The 22,266-nt window shown below is 42.3% G+C and overlaps 1 protein-coding gene across 2 annotated transcripts in view; it reads right to left on the minus strand.

Annotated features, from left to right (window-relative positions):
- The window catches only part of LOC124721229, an 89,290-nt gene that overhangs the window by 16,608 nt on the left and 50,416 nt on the right, over positions 1–22,266 (minus strand). For both annotated transcript variants that reach the window (XM_047246085.1, XM_047246084.1), the window contains exon 4: positions 15,418–15,596. In XM_047246085.1, coding sequence (XP_047102041.1) covers positions 15,418–15,596 — 179 coding nt within the window. The remainder of the gene's footprint in view (positions 1–15,417; positions 15,597–22,266) is intronic.

Here is a 22,266-nt window from a genome sequence, read left to right on the forward strand (position 1 = left end):
TGTAGGGCGAGGAAGGGCATCGATCGCAGCGACAGTTTGTTGAAGCGGACGAATACCATCCCGAGAGAGTTGAAACCCCAAGTACGTGATGGATGCCTGAAAAAATTGTGATTTCTGAAGATTACACTTAAGACCGGCAGTCTGTAAGACATGAAAATGGCAAGCGTTGGTATTGATACAGGCCGAAAGGCGTGTTAAGGACCAGAAACTGCCGGGAAGCAGCGTCGAGAGGAAGTTGATGATAAGCTTCTGACAGGTCAATTTTAGAAAAATACTGGCCTCCAGCAAGGTTAGTGAACAGTTCTTCAGGACGGGGCATAGGGTAAGTGTCTATGAGGCATTGAGCATTTAAAGTGGCTTTGAAATCGCCACAGAGACGAATATCACCATTTGGCTTAGCAACTACGACGACAGGAGAGGACCACTCACTGGAAGTGACAGGAAGCAAGACCCCTGAAGCAGTGAGACGATCCAACTCCCGTTTTACCCGATCACGAAGGGCCACAGGAATGGGCCGAGTTCCGAAAAAACTTAGGCCGAGCAGTGGGTTTGAGCGTGATATAAGCTTCAAAGTCGTTTGCATGGCCTAACCCAGCAGAAAAAAGGGACGAAAATGTCGTCGACAAGGAATCCAGTTGAGTATAAGGAATAGCTCAGAGACAATATTGACAGAGTCATCTATGGAGAACCCAAAAACGCGAAAGGCATCGAAACCAAAAAGATTTTCTGCGTTGCTCTGGTCGACCACAAATATGGGAACAGTGCGAACAACGGATTTGTAAGATACCTCAGCATTAAACTGTCCCAAGAGAGAAATCTTCTGTTTATTGTACGTCCGTAATTGCCGAGTGACAGAGGACAGGAGTGGAGAACCCAGCTCAAGATACGTCTGCGAATTAATTATAGTGGCAGCAGAACCGGTATCCACTTGCATGCGAACATCTCGACCAAGGATTTGGACAGTGAGGAATAACTTCCCTGAAAGGGAAGAAGTGCAATTGACAGACAACACAGAATCAGAATCAGCGTCATGTTCATGAACATTATGTATGCGGTCGGATTTGTAAACTGAAGACACATGACCTTTCTTTTTGCAATTGTGACACACAGCCCAACGTTGAGGACAATCCTCGCGTGAATGTTTCGTAAAACACCGCGGACATGAAGGAAGTTGCCGGGGGTTTTGCTGCAGTTTCTTAGCGGGTTGTTTACCGCTAGGCCGAGGCTGCGCGTGGGAGCGCACTGTGGCCACGTTGGCCGGCAGGGACGTGCCGCACGGGTCGTCAACAATGCACAGAGGTTGTATTTCCCCGACATCACCCCACGCCTCTATTTGCGCCCCAGCGGCGCGAGAAATTTCAAAAGACTGCGCAATGGAGAGAACTTCATCTAGAGTCGGATTCGCCAACTGAAGGGCACGTTGCCGAACTTCTTTGTCGGGTGCCGACCGGATAATAGCATCCCGTACCATGGAATCGGCATAGGATTCTTTGTGAACGTCAGTAACAAATTGACACTTTCGACTGTGAAGTTCAGCAGCCCAAACGCGATAGGCAACACGAGAGGCTACCACATGCATTTGCTTTTGAATATAGACAGACAGAAGTGAGCACATTTCAGCAAAGGACAAAGACGCAGGATCCTTCAAAGGAGCCAATTGCGACAACAACCGATACATTTGAGGTGAAATCCAGGAAAGGAACAGAGACTTACATGGTTGTTCGTCCGTGACATGAAATGCCAAGAAGTGCTGTCGTAGACGTTTTTCATAATCAGACCAGTCTTCCGCCGTCTTGTCGTAAGGAGGAAAAGGAGGTATAGCCAACGACGAGAAACGCCCCGCATTTGACACCGCAACGAAATCGCGAATCACCGCTGTTAGAAGCATTTGCTGTTCAAGGAGATTTTGCAATAGTTGCTCGACAGTAGCCATGGAACCCTGTGAGTCAACGGTGAAAAGGAAAAATCCACTACCTCGTCGCCAATTCTTAGAACTACAAGTTTAACACATATATTTCGGAACGACACAACAACACATATAAGTCACAGAGTAAGTTGACAAGTAAGACATGTGTACACATTAGCATTCGAATGAGCACTGAGTCCCAGTCTAGCGGCCGCTGCTCGGCTGGCCGCTTAGGTGGCGCAGCTGCTGCATGGCTGGCAGACAGTGCCGCACGTAGGGGACGCGCGTAATTGCGCGGCGGCACTTTGAATGATCGGCGAGTCACAACACCCTGCTCATGGGCCAGCAGTACCACGCATGAGAAAGCCAGAATAGACTCCTATCACTTCAAAACTATTGTCAAAGAGGTGGCTAATGCAAGAATAGTTTTGGCACACATTGACAAATGATAAAAATGTTTTACACACTTAGACAACTTATTATCCTTCCAAAGCATCATTACTGTGCTGCTGTTGTCATTTGTTTGATAACACAAACTATATGAATACATATAAGTTTTATTCTTCCAATGATTCAGTACTTGATGGGAACTGGGTGCAGTAAACATGACACGAAATTGTTACAAAGAAATTTTGACAATGCTAGAGAAGCTAACAGAAATAGACAAATACTTGAACACATGATTGGCTGCATCGACTTGGTTAGTCACAAAGCAATCATTTTCATTTCTATGGTTTTAGAGTCTCTGGCAATCGGTGCTGCTTGAAGTGAATGATGCCCAAAATTTTTTGCATACGGAAGGTCTTAATGCATTTCAGTGTGCTCTAAAAATAACCAACTTACTGATGGGACTGGAGAAGAAATGGAAGAAATTTGTAGATAAGGCTTTAAGTTACACTAAAAGCTTGTGTAAAGAACTTGGCTCTTCTATTAAACCTCCAACACAAATTAGGATGGGGGACTGATGACCTTAGCTGTTTAGTCCCCCTTAAACATCCTACTAACCCCCACCACCACAAATTAGGAGGCAGCACATTTTTGGACATAGAGATCACAAAAATATGATTTAAAATGAATTTTTTTTTTCATTAGATAGAGTAACTGCTGAAATTCTAGGAAGATACCGGCAGCGCCTGAAGTTAACTGAAAAATATGCTTTCCTAAGGCTTGCAATAACACTTGGCATCGATGGAGAATGCAACCTCGACCCAGCTTCTTAAGATACTGACAGAGAGGACTTAAATTTTGCAAGGTTGCATTTATTTTGTCACAAAAAACAGGTGATAATAAAGAAGAAACAATGTAAAGAATACAGAATGTAAACAACTGCAACATGCATAATAGTAGACAAAAATGTTCGACATTTTTTCCAACTTAATGGATTTTCACACACATCCTGACAACTGGTTAATGTGCTCAGTATGGGTTGTGACCACCTCAGGCAGCAATACAGGCACGGCAATGATGGTGCATGATGTGAATGATGTCATCAATGTCATGGTGAGAGTGGTTGGCGGAAGCTGACATGATGCAACCCGTCTCCTTGTGCGTGCGTCCCAGACATGCTCTATGGGATTCAAATCAAGAGCGCAAGCACGCCCGCCATGGGTGCAGTATCTTCCATTTCCAAAAGAACATCAACCATCTGTTCTCTATGAGGTCAAGCATTATCGTACATCAGTCCTAAGTCTGAGCCCACAGCAGCTCACAACAACTGCACAAAAGTCCCAAGATCTCGTCATGATACCTGACGCAGTTAAACCTTTCCGATTCACCCATACAATTTCGTGAAGAATTATTTGTGTGGTTAGCTTTATCCCTGTCCACACCATTAGGGATCCTTCTCGGTATCAGTCTCTTTTCACAGTGTTTGGGCCTCAAAACTCCACATTCTCTCCAGATGCAAATCTGTCAAGTATCACTCTCCACACCAAATCGTGACTCATCTGTGAAAAGAACATCGGCCCTTGTTTGACCCTCAGGGTGGCACGCTGATGACTCCATTCTAGACATTCCCTTCTGTGAAGAGGCATCAGAGGTACACATACAGCGGGTCTCCGACAGTAAAGGCCACTCAACAGAAGCCTATTTATTGTACACCATTTGCCTCGATACAACATGTCCAGTGGATGCTGTGGGGTCAGATACCAGTTGCCGTGCAGTACTAAGGCTGTACTGTCATGCTCTTATAGCCAAATAACGGTCCTCTTTTTCTGATGTCACAGATGGTTGGCCCTGCCCTGGTCTTCAGGATACAGTTTTGGTCTCTACAAACTGTCACCATGTCCGAGAAACAACAGAACGATTCACATTAAGCGATCGGGTCGCATCAGTTTGCGACTGTACTGTTTCCATTCTTCATATGGTTTTCCACTGCAGACAGTCTGGCAGGTGTCTTCTCTGTGCCATTCTACACTGTCTGTGACTGGGTACACAGCAATTGTGAATGAGGAACTACCTGTCAAACACTACCCCATTTGATAGGTGCTCTGACATCGCTGGCGTGGTTGTCCATTGACCAGAATGCCACCTTCCATGCAGAATACGATTGTAAGGACGTCTGTTGACAGTTTGTATGATTGCGTCGTGAATTAGACACAGAATCGGGAAATACTGATTTGTTGCTTTAATTTTGGAGACCAGTGTAGTTATAATGCTGAGAATATTCCTCACAGCTCCCGTAAGTAATGTCAGTCATGAGAGAAGCTTCTCTAATTTGAAACTGATCAAAAATTATTTAAGATCTAAAATGTCCACATTGAGATTAAGAGATTTAACTATTTTGGCAATCAAACAAGGGGTACAAATTAAAATTGATGAATGTGTTAAGAGAGTTAGCATTGCAAGAAAATGCAAAGTAAAAATTTAATTTAATAGATGTTTTATTTTGAAGAAATATGTAGTAGCAAGAGAGTTTCACAGATTTTTTTGCTAAATTGCAAAAATAGGGGATGACAAATTTAGGGTTTGCGCCAGATGGCAGAAATCCACACTATGCCGCAGGGGAAGTGGTCACTGGAATGCAAATCATGAACTATTTCAACTGAGCAGAAATTGTAAGGGTACACGAGCAGAACTTGAGTACTCAATGACAAAGGTGGATTTTGCTGCAATGCTGACATGTCATCTGCCTGTACTGAGAAAGCACAGCTCCTTACACAGTATAGTACATTCAGAAACTCTATTCTATGGAAATGTAGAAAGAGTAACTCCCGGTATTAAAATATGAGTTAAGAATGGTGTGGTGCATCGGGAGAGGTGAGTCATAAAATGAAATCACAGCAAATAAATATATGACAGTGTTAAAAATTAATGGGACACGCAGATTTACAGCAAATATTTTAAAACTATTTGTCACAGTTGCAAAGATGGAGTGTTATGTTTCACACAGTGCATGTTATGCAGATCACACAAAACCAAAGAATTTCATTCTTGATGATTGAAATGTTGACATCAATTGCATGGATTTTTAAAAAATTTAATGTGCTGGACTGGTATTGGAACACATGCCCATCTTTAGTGGCAAACTTCAAGTATCTTTATGTCATCTGGACAATATTTAAGACATGTATTACAAACAATTGTATGTACATGTGTAGCAGCATGTGCTTCAAAAATTGTTAAAAGTAAATGGTGTTCAACTATATGAACATCCACTGAATAACTGAGACCTCACACATTTTGACAAGAGTGCTGGAACGAAAATGTGTCATCTGTCATTCACATACACAACCAATTCAACTATAGCTCTGTCCCAACTGAGCTCATCATTTAGGTGGAAGCCTCACCCCTAACACAGGCATCAGCAGGCTTAAAATGTAAACTTAGAGTTTCTGTTAACATCTGTGTCCGGACATACATTCCCATGTAAAACTTAATATAACAGGAAGCCTCACCCCTAACACAGGCATCAGCAGGCTTAAAATGTAAACTTAGAGTTTCTGTTAACATCTGTGTCCGGACATACATTCCCATGTAAAACTTAATATAACAAGTCCATTTAAAACGTCAAGAAAAGTGTAACTATGAAATGTGGCACAAAATATAGGGCAGGTTTATGTATAACATTCTTTCATAGCAAAATATAGCAAATTCTTCTAGAAAGTGTAGCAAATGTGGGAGGGCAGAAGGAGTACAGGAGGGAAGGGGCGTAAAGCATGTTGCAAAATGATATCACTTTGCAAATGGCTAGGGTTGAAAATTCAGACAGCAACTGTGGACATTAACTACAAGAAAGGCAGGTACTGAACATTTTGAGTTGTTTACATATATGCCCAGCAGCCCTGTCTCTGCTCATTTAACTTAAAGTTGGAGGCTGTATCCCCTTCATATTTGGGTGTCAGCAGGTTTTATACGACTCGAATACACAAATATATAGGGGTCTCCCATGCGTTTAGAATATGTTTCTCCATGACTTCTTAACTCTTGCAGTATGCGAGTCTTATTTCATTGTGGTTATTTTTCCCTAACCAATCTCTTACATACTGAGGAATTCAGGTCAGATCAGCAGAAATATCAATGGTTTCATAATAGAATAGACCCACAAGCAGATAATTTGGATGGAAAAATTCTTCCTCCTCTCTCTGTCTCTCTCTCTCTCTCACACACACACACACACACACACACACACACACAAATGTAGGATTCTTAATGGTTTTACCACAAATGTCAACTGAACTGGCCAGTTCTACCACACTGAGCTCAACTGGATGGTGAGCTTAATTGAATCGTCCAAAACAGCTGCTCGTAACTTATGGATACATATGAAAGGCAATCAAAGATTTTTTGAGAACCAAGTTGTAAGCATAAATCACTGAAAATACTGTTATTACAGCAAACGAAGAAAATGATTTTTAAAAAAATGAGTGGTGAAAAATGAATGAGTTTATTCAATATTCTGTGAATTGCAGGCTATTCTTAAAACTCACTAAAGAACATATTAGCAAATTTTGCTACAGGATTTGAAAACATGGTAATTTCCATCATCAAATATTTCACATGGGATTGAATTGGTGCTGAAGGCACCACAGTCTATGAGAATGAGATGGACACGGAAAAAAATTCCTGCCTGAAGTACAGAGTCAACAATAAAAGTCTATGGAGCCTTGAAAAGGTTGCTGGCAAACTCAACTTCAGTTTAAAGAATATGGTAACTACATACTATGACCAAGAACAGGAAAAACTTTTTTATTTTATTTATTTATTTGAGCAACCCTTTTGAAGGGTACGATAAATCAACTTTGGTTTTGCTTCTCTGTGTTTAATTTCCATTGCTCCCAGACCTCCTACATCCTTCGAGAATGTTGTCCCTTTTCTTCCTGGGTGCACTTTCTTCCTTTTGCAGATCTCTTTCTGTCCTGAAGTCCTGCCTTTTGTGTTGCTTCTCTAGAAAGTATTCTATTTATATATTATGTCCATTCTAATTCCTGTTTTTTCCATATCTTTGTCAATTTCAGTGCACCATGTAGGTTTGAAATTGTAGCTGTTTAGTAAAGTGGAGATCTGCTTGGTTAGCCTGTTATCATTCATTCCGTATGTGTGTCCATAAAACTGTAGTCCTCTTTTCCTTACTACATCAGTTATATTTTTCATTTTCAAATAGAGCTCTCTGTTTGATCTTAATTTGTATTCAACATTGCTATAATTTCTAGGTATCAATTTTTTCATTAGAATTTTCCTATCACCTTTTTCCAGTTTTTCAAAATTCCCAAATCTTGTTAGCTTAATCGTTTCTGCTGAATACAGTGTTTCAGGCGGTACTACTGTTTGATAGTGTCTTATTTTTGTGTTTCAGGATGAAGTTTTTTTGTTACATACAGTTTTCGTCATTTGGAATGCCCTCTCATTTTATCCATTCTGCTAGGTATTTACAACAGTTTGTTTTTGATATTGTGTTGTTATGAATTTTAAGATTTGGAGGGGCATCACTGATATTTATCATGAAATGTGTTTTTTCAAATGATATTTTAAGTCCTATATTGTCTGCTCGTTTCTGTAGTTCTGAGATTTGTTCTGTGGCATTATCCAGTTAATGAGTAGTTAACGCCATGTCATCCACAAAAGCCAGGCAACCTATGGTGATTTTATTTGGGTTTCTTCCTAGTTGAACACACCTAGTATTGATGGATCTTCTTCCTCTACCTTCTCTATTGCTGCTTAAGATGTGATTAAATTGATCTTTTATATGTGGTACCCATCTCTCTGAGACCTTTTGATACACGTTTCTCTGCTTCTATAATTTTTTTTGTGTACTTATCATTTTTATTTGCTTTCCAGATATTCCAAGCTCATTGTTATCACAATCATAATTCCATCAAGCATGTTTCCATTTCTTTTTAAGAGGGATAGTTCCTTCTGCAGTCCCAATAATTTATTTTTGAAGTTGTTCCCAACATTTAGGTATTCTTTTTTCCAACTGCATTTTGTAATAATTTTCTCTAGATAATTTCTGTACATCAAACTTCCTCAGTTGGTACTGGTTCTTTTTTTCTAAATATTGGTCTAACCTTGAATTTAAAGATATACAGGAAATGGTCTGAATCTAAATTGTTGCTCTTGTCAACTTTTACATTGAGTACCTCCATTGCATAGGGTCTACTTACAGCAACATGACTGAGTTGTTTTTCATCACAAATCAGATTTGGTGATGCCCATGTAGTTTGTTTTCTAGGCAGTTTTTTTAAGAATGTAAATTTTAGTACTATGTTATGCTGCCTGCATAGCCATAAGAGTCTTTCTCCGTTTGCATTGGTTCTTTTATGTGGAGGGAATTTTCCTACTACTGATCTGTGCTGACGTTCTTTGCCAATTCGTGCATTAAAGTCTCCAAGTAGTAATACTTTTTTTCCGATAGAATGTGGTCTAGGGTGTTTTGACCATTTTGCCAAAAACTTTGTTTGCACATTCAAATGTTTGTATTGAAAGTCTTTCATTAATTGACTTAAATTCTATTATTGAGTTTAATATGTTTTTGTTTACAATGAAAGCTGGCCTCCCCTTAAATAACCTGATTGAAAGGATATACATAAGTAAATCTTGTTTTTTGCAGTGCTGCCATCATCATATTTTTTGCTATAGAAAGTTTATTAAAGTTTTAAGTTTTCCTGTTTTTAAGAGTTTATTTACACTAAAAGTGGCTAAGTAAGTTCGATTTTTTCTTACCAGCTATCAGTATAGCAAACTGCTATCCTCAGATTTACAACACTTTTAGACGGGAATAGGGAAAAATGCTAAATTTTGCGATGTTTTGTATAAAATGCCAATTTCACATTATGTCACTAAAAACTGCATACTTCATGAAATCATTTACATTAAATCTTCCTTTCCCTAACTACGTCTAATTTATTCACTTGAGCTTTGAACAAATGTTACTAGACATTCGCAAAAATTAAACATACTGCTCCATGTTAAAGTTCTGTTGCTTCATGCTACTGCTGGGCTCCACAATACCATTGTGGCTAAAATACTTCGAATCAATGTGACTTTTTTTACATTATCTCCCAAGAGTGAATTAGAGATCAATTGCTTGATATTCAGATGGGCTACTGGTACCATGTTTTGAACAAACAATATTAATGACTGCCAGTTACCTTCTTCAGTTACTGCGAGTACAAAGGCCAGGGGGGGGGGAGGGGAGGGGAAGCGGGGGGGGGGGGGGGGGAGAATGGCTGTGAGAAGGCAGAGGGTAAAGAGTGGGGTCGGCTCTGTACAACAGTGGTTGCAGACAATTAATATTGATGTCAATATAACAGACCAAGTAAACTTGATAAAAACAAGAGAAATCACTTTTCCTCATACAATAATTTCAATTCCATTAATATGAGCACCCCCTCCCCAGCCAGTCCCCAAAAAAAGACAACCTGTATCTAATGACTACTTTTCACCCAAAAGCATCACAACAAGATGATACAACATCTAAGCACTGACTCAGTATTGGTTGCCCATTCTGGGATGGCGTTGACAAAAATATCTCCAGCCACTACTGACATTTAAACAATGAAAACTGTAGACAGTTTCTCAAGATATGTATAATCCAAAACAGATATGTTAAAAATTTGATAGTTAATTTCATACTAGAAAGAATATCTCTTTACGATATATTCGTTCTACATCCAAAATTGACACACTTTTTAGTATTCACGGATAAAGCACAAATATGACCTCTCAAAGCTTCCCTTGACCAACTTTCTCCGTTCCTACAAATTTTCCACTGAATGAGTTAAAGACATATAAAATACACACACTATTAATATCTTTCTCCACAGCAAGTTTCTGGGAACTAATTTAGCACCATCTTCACCACTATTGCCTCTAAAATTCTTTGTTGCCATTTTCATATTATTCTATTTTCTCACTTCAAAATAGCTCCTGCTCCAATTCCCTCATACCTTCCAAAAACTTCCATCTTTAAGAACATCAATGCACAGAAAGCCTTAGAAGTTTTATAGTGAGCAAATTCTACATTGCTTACATACTTTGTTCCCTTTCAGGTATCTTTAACATCTCAGCAATTAACTTTTCTGTAGTGCTTCAGATACAGGTAATTTATAGACACTATTCTGCTACAAAAATCTCTCTTCTCTCTCATGTTATGATGAATAAAGTATTTAATGTGAATTATAAATACATAACAAATCTTGTCTAGATATATGTTATTAATAAAAACTGCAAAAAATATTTATAACTAGGTTTAAGATCAATGTACAATATTACAGCACACAGTGGGTTTTAACAGTTAACATAACACAGCAGAACAACACATTTTCTTATCTGCAGTCTTCATCTCAGAAGCAAGCCCTTGAAGAAACAATGTATCTCAGCAACACTAGTGCAGGGAAGGGGCATAGGGGGAGGGGGGGGGGGGGGGATGAGGAGGGCAAACAACACTGAAGTTAAAAGCAGTGACAACAACATAGAACAATGACAATTATTTGATGCTTTACTGTAATCCTTTTCTCTCTATTTTCACACATATGGATCTAACAGTATCAAATGAAATGACAGCATTAGAAGCAGAGAGTGAAAGAAATAAAGCAATTAAAGCCCATATCCCACATGAGTGCAACTACATGACACTTTGGTTTTCCTCTCTCCACAGAACACATTCCAAAAACTTTTTACATTACTTAGCAGTGTGCCTCTCACCTCCGAAAAATTAAATAAATATTTGTTCCCTGCACAGACTGACTGGCTTTTGGTTCTGGATTAGAGCCATTCTTTTGCTTATCACATGAGAGTAGCAATTTTTCATTGATTCCCATATAGCGGCACCCACACTGACTCATCCAGTTGTCCAAACGAGCGATAGCAGACTAGTATTCCCTGCACACATAAATGCCAGCAACCTACAGTATTGGACACAATATTCCACATGATTCTGAAGTTAGAAAAACTGTTGTCACAACTTCCATCTGCTGCAAATGGTATTTGAGACAAAAAAAAGAGGGACTTTAGTTTTTAACATTAAGTCTTAAAGCTCTGCAATCAACATCAGTAACAAAAAATATATGCACAAAAAATTCAATATTAATCAAGGAACATCTTTTAATTTTTGTTGTCCTGCTGTCCTCAGTTGTTTGTAATATTATGCTGATAATTTTCATGTAAAGTCCATCTATGCGCAACTGAATACGACCAGTTTTATCATGCCAGATATGTCTCATCTAACATGACAATCATCGACATAAAATTCAGGAACTTTTATCTTTCACTCAACTTGAACCTCAAACTACAACCATAATTAAAAACAGTAGCAGGAAGATAACTTTTCAGTTCATCACTTACAATGAAACAAAATTTTATCTAATTGATAGATATGCGTCTAAAGTAAATATTTTCCTTCCACATTTGTGTGCCAGTTGTGAAAATTCTGAATAAAACTAGTACATTCATTTGGATAAATGGAAAGGGAAAGTCCAATGTACCACATGTTAACATTATTATATTGCTAATAACATTCTGGTATATCACCTGATTGCCAAAATACCCACAAGTGTTACACAGAAATTCTCAAACTTGCTTATGGCTATTAATTATGTATGAAAAATATCTGCTGGGTCAGATTTTAATTGCAATATAATGGCAACACCAAACTTAAGTAGTAGCTCATGGTTTCAGTATCTGCCACAGCGTAGATTTCATCACAGGGCTCAACGCTAATACATCGAGGGCAATAAATAAATTAACAATAATTAGTGTTGGTAAGCATAATTTTCAAGACACCTACCACTAATTTATCTTGTTGGATCATGGGCACAGCAGAGCATTGGGACAGTAAACAGTCTGCCACAACTAAGAGCCATATTTTATTGTCTCATAAAATAATTTCTGGTTGACTGGAATACATTCTTCAAATTAACTTTTTGTGACAGTGGTTCACAGTCATAAAATGTTTTAAAAGATCTCATGGGCACCTTTGACTGTTCATAAAACCCACTACCATAATCTCAGCCGTGTATCCATTATCAAGTGGTATACTGCAAAAGTTGTGTCATTATCACATATATATGTGCTGAGTATTTAATGTTGCTATTAGCTTTTGCATAACTAACATTAAATCAGTACATAGATTCACTGTATTAATGGACAGCCTCATTTGCCATTAGCAGTGATCATGTGTAGTGAACTCATGTTATTTATGCAAAAGATAACAGCAAAGTTAAATACTCAGCATAGGGGCATGTCAATGACATACATACATACTAGAAATTTTTTAAACTTCTGACATGTGCTGAATAACAATTACTGCAGTATCCCACTTCATTATAATTACACATTTGTAATTGCAATAATGATGTTATGAATAAATAGTTTTTACAGTCAAAGGTATGAATAAAGTTTTTACAGTCAAAGGTAACCATGATGTCTTTTAAAAACCCTCTTTGATGTTTTGAAGATAGCTGGAATACAGTAAAAGTAATGAAAGATACTCTACAACCCGTACAAAAACCTGAATGCAATCCTAAGAGTCAAAGGACTTGAAATAGAGGTGGGAGTTGTGAAGTGAATGGAACAGGGCTGTAGCCTGTCTTCCATGTTATTCAGTCTGCACCTTGAGCAAGCAGTATAGAAAACCACAGAGAAATTTGGAAATGAAATTAATTACAGGAGATGAAATTAAAACTCTGATGTTTGGCAATGACACTGCAATTTTGTCAGAGACAGCAAAGGAGATTGAACAGTAGTTGAATGGAATACATGCCTTGAAAAAGGGATTACCAAAATGTAAACTAACAAAAGTAAAACAAGGGTGATGGAGTACAGTCTTTCATGAGGGAATTAGACTATGGAATGAGAGACAGAAAATAGCTGATAGGTTTTGCTGTTGTTGAGAAAAATAATTGATGATAGTAGACATAAAGCAGACATAAAACAATATACAACAGAGAGTGTCAATAGCAAGCAGGAGCTTTCTGAAAAAGAGAAATGTGTTGACACTGAATACATATGAGGGTAGCAACTTTAATAGTAGCAACTATTTATTTATAGCTCGTACAAAATAGATACGTGTTTCAAAGTTTTATTGACCTTCAAAGTAGTCAGCAGCATTGTGTATAACCCATTGCCAGCAATGTGGAGTCATAGGATACTCTTAGCAGTGTCAGATGTGTTGACAGTTCGAGCAGCGCGGTCTATTGCCCAACAAATTTGTAGCAGTTCTGAAGCAAATAATGTGAAGTGTTTCCTTCAATTTAGAAATCGAGTTGAACTCACGATGGCTCAAGTCGGAGGAGTGCGGTAGGTGGTATAACACTTAGCAGCCCCATCAGTCAAACAAATCAGTAACAGCTTGCACTGTACGTGCTTAAGCATTGTCCTGCAAAATTATGGCCAGGTCCTGCAGAAAGTGTCATCATTTCTGTCTCTATGCTGTTCATTTTTGGAACACAACCTATGACCAGCTTACAGACAGAAGTGATGACACTTACTGCACACATGACCATCATTTTGCAAGACAATGCTCAAGCACGTACAATGCAAGCTGTTACTGATTTGTTTGACTGATGGGGCTGCTAAGTGCCATACCACCTACTGCACTCCCCTGACTTAAGTCCTTGTGAGTTCAACTCGATTTCTGAACTGAAGGAAACACTTCATGGCATTCGCTTCAGAACTGCTACAAATTCATCGGGCAATAGACCACGCTGCTCGAACTGTCAACACAACTGGCACTGCTACGAGTATCCTGCGACTTCCACATCGCTGGCAACTGGTTATACACAATGCTGGTGACTACTTTGAAGGTCAGTAAAACTTTTAAATACGTATCTATTTTGTACAAGCTGTTGGTAGAGTACTTGCCCGCAAAAGGCAAAGGTCCCGAGTTCGAGTCTCGGTCCGGCACACAGTTTTAATCTGCCAGGAAGTTTCATATCAGCGCACACTCCACTGCAGAGTGAAAATCTCACTCTGGAAACATCCCCCAGGCTGTGGCTAAGCCATGTCTCCACAATATCCTTTCTTTCAGGAGAGGTAGTTCTGCAAGGTTCGCAGGAGAGCTTCTGTTAAGTTTGGAAGGTAGGAGACGAGCGAGGTACTGGCAGAAGTAAAGCTGTGAGGACGGGGCGTGAGTCGTGCTTGGGTAGCTCAGTTGGTTGAGCAATTACCCGCGAAAGGCAAAGGTCCCGAGTTCGAGTCTCGGTCCGGCACACAGTTTTAATGTGCCAGGAAGTTTCATATTAGCGCACTCTCCGCTGCAGAGTGAAATCTCATTCTGGAAGCTGTAAATAAATAGTTGCCACTATTAAAGTTCCAACCCTTGTATAAGTGTTAAAGTCTTTCCTGAAAGTATTTGTGTGGAATGATACCTTCCATGGGAGTAATACGTGGATGATAAATAGCAAAGCAGTAGGAAAATATAAGCTTTTGAAATGCGGTGCTACAGGAAAATGAAGAAGATTAGATGGCTAGATCAGGTAACTAATGAAAGGGTAGTGAATCAAATTTGGGAGAACAGAAGCTAATGGCACACCCTGATATAAAGAAGGGGTAGGTGACAGGACACATCCTTTGGAATCAAAGAACAATTAATTTGCTAATGGAATGTGGGAGGGAGGGAGCGAGGGGGGAGAACACATGTGCAACAGGGGAGGGGGGGGGGGGGGGCAGACTTGATTACGGTAAGCAGTTTGAAGTAGATGTAGATTGCACTTGTTAGACAGGGATGAAGACTTTTGCACAGGACAGATTAGCAACAACAAGGAAAGGCTACACGTTTTACTCACTGATCTGTTCCATAGGAAAAATGAACAGCTTTTATCAAACAATGGTGAACAAAAGAACTGGTAAATTAAAATGGCTTAGTCCTCAACATTGAAGCCATTTACATAACCCGAGCAATTGAGTATGGCGAGATAGAAGAGATAAATCTACACTAATAAGATGTTGAAAGAACCCAATCATAATGAAAAATAAATTATTCAGGTTAACCAAATTTTTTGGCCACACTGATTAAAGCTGCTCAACATAAATTACAACAACATTTATAGAGAGGAGGCAATATATTTGTATACCTGTAAATCTGCACAGCTACCCTCGCCGTCAAAAGTGCTGTGATACTGCAATGATATTTTCACATATTCATCAGGAGAATAAAAAATGGAGTCATTTTTTATTTCACCTCTCTGCTCAGGAAGTTCTGGCTTTGAATCTGTATGCACACTGTAGAACTGACGACGCCGTAGCATTTCATCTGTAACAGAATGAACCTTTTGTAAACAGTTATAAAGGACTTAAACTCAGGGAAACATTCCACGCGGGGAAAATATATTTAAAAACAAAGATGATGTGACTTACCATACGAAAGCGCTGGCAGGTCGATAGAAAAACAAACAAACAAACACATACATACACACAAAATTCAAGCTTTCGCAACAAACTGTTGCCTCATCAGGAAAGAGGGAAGGAGAGGGAAAGACGAAAGGATGTGAGCTTTAAGGGAGAGGGTAAGGAGTCATTCCAATCCCGGGAGCGGAAAGACTTACCTTAGGGGGAAAAAAGGACGGGTATACACTCGCACACACACACACACATATCCATCCACACATATACAGACACAAGCAGACATATTTAAAGACAAAGAGTTTGGGTAGAGATGTCAGTCGAGGCGGAAGTGCAGAGGCAAAGATGTTGTTGAATGATAGGTGAGGTATGAGTGGCGGCAACTTGAAATTAGCCGAGATTGAGGCCTGGTGGGTAACGGGAAGAGAGGATATATTGAAGAGCAAGTTCCCATCTCTGGAGTTCGGATAGGTTGGTGTTGGTGGGAAGTATCCAGATAACCCGGACGGTGTAACACTGTGCCAAGATGTGCTGGCCGTGCACCAAGGCATGTTTAGCCACAGGGTGATCCTCATTACCAACAAACACTGTCTGCCTGTGTCCATTCATGCGAATGGACAGTTTGTTGCTGGTCATTCACACATAGAATGCATCACAGTGTAGGCAGGTCAGTTGGTAAATCACGTGGGTGCTTTCACACATGGCTCTGCCTTTGATCGTGTACACCTTCCGGATTACAGGACTGGAGTAGGTGGTGGTGGGAGGGTGCATGGGACAGGTTTTACACCGGGGGCGGTTACAAGGATAGGAGCCAGAGGGTAGGGAAGGTGGTGATGCATTCTATGTGGGCCAGCACATCTTGGCACAGTGTTACACCGTCCGGGTTATCTGGATATTTCCCACCAACACCAACCTATCCGAACTCCGGAGATGGGAGCTTGCTCTTCAATATATCCTCTCTTCCCGTTACCCACCAGGCCTCAATCTCGGCTAATTTCAAGTTGCCGCCACTCATACCTCACCTATCATTCAACAACATCTTTGCCTCTGCACTTCCGCCTCGACTGACATCTCTGCCCAAACTCTTTGTCTTTAAATATGTCTGCTTGTGTCTGTATATGTGTGGATGGATATGTGTGTGTGTGCGCGAGTGTATACTCGTCCTTTTTTCCCCCTAAGGTAAGTCTTTCCGCTCCCGGGATTGGAATGAGTCCTTACACTCTCCCTTAAAACCCACATCCTTTCGTCTTTCCCTCTCCTTCCCTCTTTCCTGATGAGGCAACAGTTTGTTGCGAAAGCTTGAATTTTGTGTGTATGTTTGTGTTTGTTTGTGTGTCTATCGACCTGCCAGCACTTTCGTTTGGTAAGGCACATCATCTTTGTTTTTAGATACATTTTTCCCACGTGGAATGTTTCCCTCTATTATATTTATACATATTTAATAATATTACTCAAACAAGATCTCAAACCACTGCTGATGTTCAGAAGGGCACCACTTAGAGATATGGCCTCATAAAACTTTTCCTCTGACTCGTTTCTGTTTTTTATATGAACAACCAGCAGCTTAAAGGTACGTGTTTCTTAATATTCTATATCCTAATACCCACTTTCCTAGAAATATGATAATAGAAAAGAATCCTGTGTGCCTAAGTTTCATATAACAACAGCTTCTGTCTGAATACCAACATTTTCATATGCCCTAATTAAACGAGTCAATGGATGTGGAGAGATTTTATTTACTCTACTAAATTTGTTTAATATCTGATAGTTAAGATTTTTAAACTATCATCTCTGTTTTGTTTACCGGGCAAATACTACAGGCGGAAATTTCTTCCACCACTAGCTATATCCAAGTCAAACACCAACATTGGTGTGCTTACTCATACCAAAATGGCTATAATTAAAACAGTTTTATGGCTGATGTTCCACTGAACATGTCAACCAAGACACGATTTTGTTTCGTGTTGTGAAACAAATCACTGATTTAAGCAATCAGCTCAGCTCTGGTAGCAATTTGAGTAATGTACATCAAATACTCAATGTGCCTCCAAAGAGAAAAGAAGGGGTATTAAAGCTGGACCATACACTGCCTATTCCATAGGTCTTCCTCAGCTTACCTCATGTTCTTCAAAGTTAACAATTATCTGTGATTACACAGCAATATTAAGCTGTTTCTGGTTCAAATGGCTCTAAGCACTATGGGACTTAACATCTGAGGTCATCAGTCCAGTCCCCTAGACTTAGAACTACTTAAACCTAACAAACCTAAGGACACCACACACATCCATGCCCGAGGCAGGATTTGAACCTGCGACCATAGCCGCAGCACGGTTCCAGACTAAAGTGCCTAGAACCACTCGGCCACAGCGGCCAGCTAGCTGTTTCTGGAGCTCCATTATAATGAAACCAGAGGTTGTGATATACAGCACGAAATACAGTGACCAGTATGTGTGTAAAGTGTGGCATGGAGAAAATGAAAGTAAGCTGCTCCAGATAAGCACGTAGTGTATGTGTAGTAGCCACCAGAAGATCGCGGGAGGCGCACATTGGCACGGCGCGTCACGGACGGTAGTTGCCGCAAGTAGAGTCCCATCCACCAGAGGGCACGCGAGAATTCGGTTGCGACCTCTGCCGGCATGACAACAAGAACAACAACAACAACTCCGGCAGCATAGGCCGTGCCCAGTCAGTTAACATCGGGCATGCCTAGGACACAGTCCCAGTGTACGCTAAGTGAAGTGCGACGTAAACGTGAACAGTGTTATTACACAATTGGCGACAAGGATGGGATCGTTCTTTCGCGTGTTGCGTCGTTGTTCCGGTTTCGCAGCTTCTCCACAGCATGGAGGACTTGGTGCGAGTTTTGGTTGCGCAGCAGACGGAACTCGTGGCAACCATGAAACAAGTGCTTCTGGCGTTGCTCTCCACGCCGTCTGCTCCGGCGCCGTTCCCTCCTCCCTTTCCCCCGTATGACGAGACGGCGGAGGATCGGGACGCATATGAACATCGCCTTCAGCAGCATTTCCAGGCGTTTCATGTTGCCGATGCGGAGGTATGTCGTGCTCTCTTCTTGTCTTGGATATCTCCTTCGCTGTATCAAGTTTTGCGGCAGCTAGCGCCGTTGCAGGAACCCCCGTCCTTGTCTTTTGACGCATTGTGTTCATTGCTGTCTTCATATTATCGCCGCCGCACGCATGTTGTGGCGGCTAGGGTCGAGTTCTATCAATGCAAGAAACAGCCCCATCAGTCTTACCGGGCGTGGGCCGCTACCCTGCACGGTCTTAGTCGCAAGTGTCATTTTGTCACGGAGCGGTCGCGAGAGTCGTACGCCCACGTTATGGTACGCGACGTCATTGTTCGTTCAGCCCCTGATAGGGAGGTCCGGCAACGGGCCCTGCAGTTAGAAAACCCTTCCCTTGAGGAAGTCCTGTCCATTGCTCAATCGTATGAAGTCTCTCACGCTGCAGGTCAACAGCTGGAAGCGTGGTGCGACGTCGCGGAGGTTCAGGGCGGCGCGGCCGCGTCCACTGTGTCAGGGGTGGACGACGTGCAAGCGGTACAATCCGGCCGTTACGGCCGCTCCCGCATGGCGCGTAAACAGAATTCTGGCTGCCGGCCCCTGTTGCCATCCTGTGTGTCGTGCTATATACATCATGATCGGTCAGAGGGCCCCCAGCGTTGAGCCGTTTGTCGCAAATGTAATAGAAAAGGTCACATTGCTAAAGTTTGCCGTTCAGCCTCAAAAGAATCGAAGGAAGCAGGTACAGAGGACATGGACGTTGACATTCAGGAAGTTTCATCGGGCCAGGCTCCCGACGCATTGGCACGCAAACTCTTTATCGAGGTGTTGGTTCGGTCGCGCCGGTTACAACTGCAAGTCGATACGGGTGTGGCAGTTTCGTTGTTGAATGCACAAACTTATTCCGACCTTGGATCGCCCCCGTTGGCGCCAGTTTACCGGCGTCTACGCGGTTATGGTAAACAGTTCATTCCCCTACTGGATCAGTTCACTACTGACGTGACTTACAAATCAGTCACTCGGCCTATTACTTTTATTGTTGTCAATGATGCGAGCTCAGCTAACCTTTTTGGCCTGGATGCCTTTCAAGCTTTCGGTTTTTCTATCGCTGACACCATACAGTTGGTCTCCGAAGACGTTCCCTATCAATCATTGGAATCTTTGATCTCCGACTTTCCAGATATTTTTGAGGAGGGCCTGGGGCGTGTTTCAGATTTTGAAGCTCACTTAACGTTGAAGGCGTCGGCTCGCCCGCGTTTTCTACGCGCGAGGCAGATCCCCTTGGCTCTCCGCCCTCAGGTAAAGGAAGAGCTGGACCGGCTGACAGCCCTAGGGGTCGTTCTTCCCATTTCTTCCAGCGAGTGGGCGTCGCCCCTTGTTATTGTAAGGAAGCCCTTGGGAAAATTACGTCTTTGTGGCGATTTCAAGGCCACCATTAATTCCCAATTGGTGGTGGACACCTATCCTTTGCCTCGTGCTGATGAATTGTACTCCTCCGTGGCGGGAGGCCAATATTTTTCGAAAATCGATCTGTCGGAGGCTTATCATCAGATACCACTTGATGAGGACTCCAAACAGTTGGCGGTCGTCAACACCCCGTTTGGTCCTCACCAATACCAGCGGTTGGCCTTTGGAATATCCAGTGCCCCGACGATAATCCAGCGTTATCTTGAGCATGTCACGTCGACAATTCCTCATTGTATTAATTACCTGGATGACATAATTGTCACAGGCCGCAGCATGAAGGAACACTTGCACAACCTTCGCACCCTCTTTCTCAAATTCAGGTCTGTGGGCTTGCGTTGCAACCTGCATAAGTCAACCTTCTTTCAACCATCCATGGAGTATGTGGGCTACACCATCTCTCGGCACGGTATCCAGCCACTAGGCAGTTTGGTCCAAGGTATCGTCAACCTTCCTCGGTCCGCTTTGCTGAAAGAGTTACAAGCGTTTTTAGGCAAGATACCTATTACCACCGGTTCATTCCCAGGGCTTCCACTATAGCCCACCCCCTGTACTGCCTTCTGCACAAGGGTGTTCCTTTTGATTGGTCGCCTGCATGCGAGCAAGCGTTCACCTCGTTGAAGGGCTTCCTCACGTCAGCCCCTTGTTTGGCTACTTTTGATCCCCATAAGCCGTTGGTCCTGGCTACAGATGCTTCGCAGTATGGGGTGGGGGCGGTCCTGGCCCATCGCAACGCAGATGGTTCCGAGCAACCACTGGTGTTTGCGTCTAAAACGCTTAGTCCCGCGCAGGCCCATTACTCCCAGGTGGAAAAAGAGGCTTTGGCCATTGTCTACACTGTTACCAAGTTTCACCCTTTCTTGTATGGCAAGAAGTTTCAGTTAATCACTGACCATAAGCCGTTAATATCGTTATTTGGCCCCGCCTCTCAGATTCCGGATAGGGCGGCCCACAGACTACAGCGCTGGGCCTTGTTCCTCTCTAAGTACCATTATGACATTCATTTTCGCCCTACAGGACAGCATGCCAACGCCGATGCTTTTTCCCATCTTCCGGTGGGCCCGGATCCTACGTTCGATCGAGAGGAGATTATGTGTTTCCATTTGGATGAGGCGTCCCGCCAAGCGGTTGATGGCTTCCCGATCACTAGTTCTCGAGTCGCCAGGGAAACGGCAGCTGACCCGGTTCTCCGGCAAGTAGTTCGCCTCATTCAGCAGGGGTGGTCATGGCCTCGGACCCTCTTCGTAATTATTTTCTTCTACGGGACCGTCTCTCGGTCTTGGAAGGCATTCTCCTTCTGGCTACCGATGATACAGCTCCTCGCGTGGTTGTTCCTGCAAGTTTACGATGGGAGGTCCTCACGTTATTACGTGCGGGGCACTGGGGTGTTTCCCGTACTAAAACCTTGGCTCGCAGACATGTGTACTGGCCCGATATTGACAGAGAAATTGAGCACCTGGTGGTCGCCTGTTCCCAGTGTGCGAGCCAACAAGCATATCCCAGGGCAGCGTTCTCTTCATGGCCGCCGGCAACCCAAGCATGGGAACGTGTTCACATCAATTTTGCGGGCCCGTTTCTCAACGGTTTTTGGCTCATTGTCATTGATGCTTATTCCCGATTCCCATATGTGGTTCGCTGCTCCTCAACCACTTCAGAAGTTGCAATCCAGGCACTAGCAAAAATCTTTTCTGTGGAAGGTCTGCCAATCACCCTGGTCTCGGACAATGGACCGCAGTTTATTTCGCAGACCTTCCAGGATTTTTGTAGGCGCTTCGGTATTCGGCACGTTTTCTCTCCCCCCTTCCATCCACAATCGAATGGGGAAGCCGAGCGCATGGTGCGCACATTTAAGACGCAGATGAAAAAGTATGTGCACGAATTTCCTGCGGAGGAAGCATTGACGTTTTTCTTGACGGCATACCGGACCACACCAATGGGAGAACGCAGCCCCGCAGAGCTCCTCCATGGGCGTCAACCTAGGACTCTGCTGCACCTTCTCCGGCCTGGTCCTCGCCAGTCTTCACAAAACGGAGTACCTGGCTTTCCACTGGGTATGTCGGTCTGGGCCCGTGGGTTTGGTCGCAATCCACATTGGATA

The sequence above is a fragment of the Schistocerca piceifrons genome, chromosome X, assembly GCF_021461385.2.
Source record: "Schistocerca piceifrons isolate TAMUIC-IGC-003096 chromosome X, iqSchPice1.1, whole genome shotgun sequence".
Taxonomy (NCBI): Eukaryota; Metazoa; Arthropoda; class Insecta; order Orthoptera; family Acrididae; genus Schistocerca; species Schistocerca piceifrons.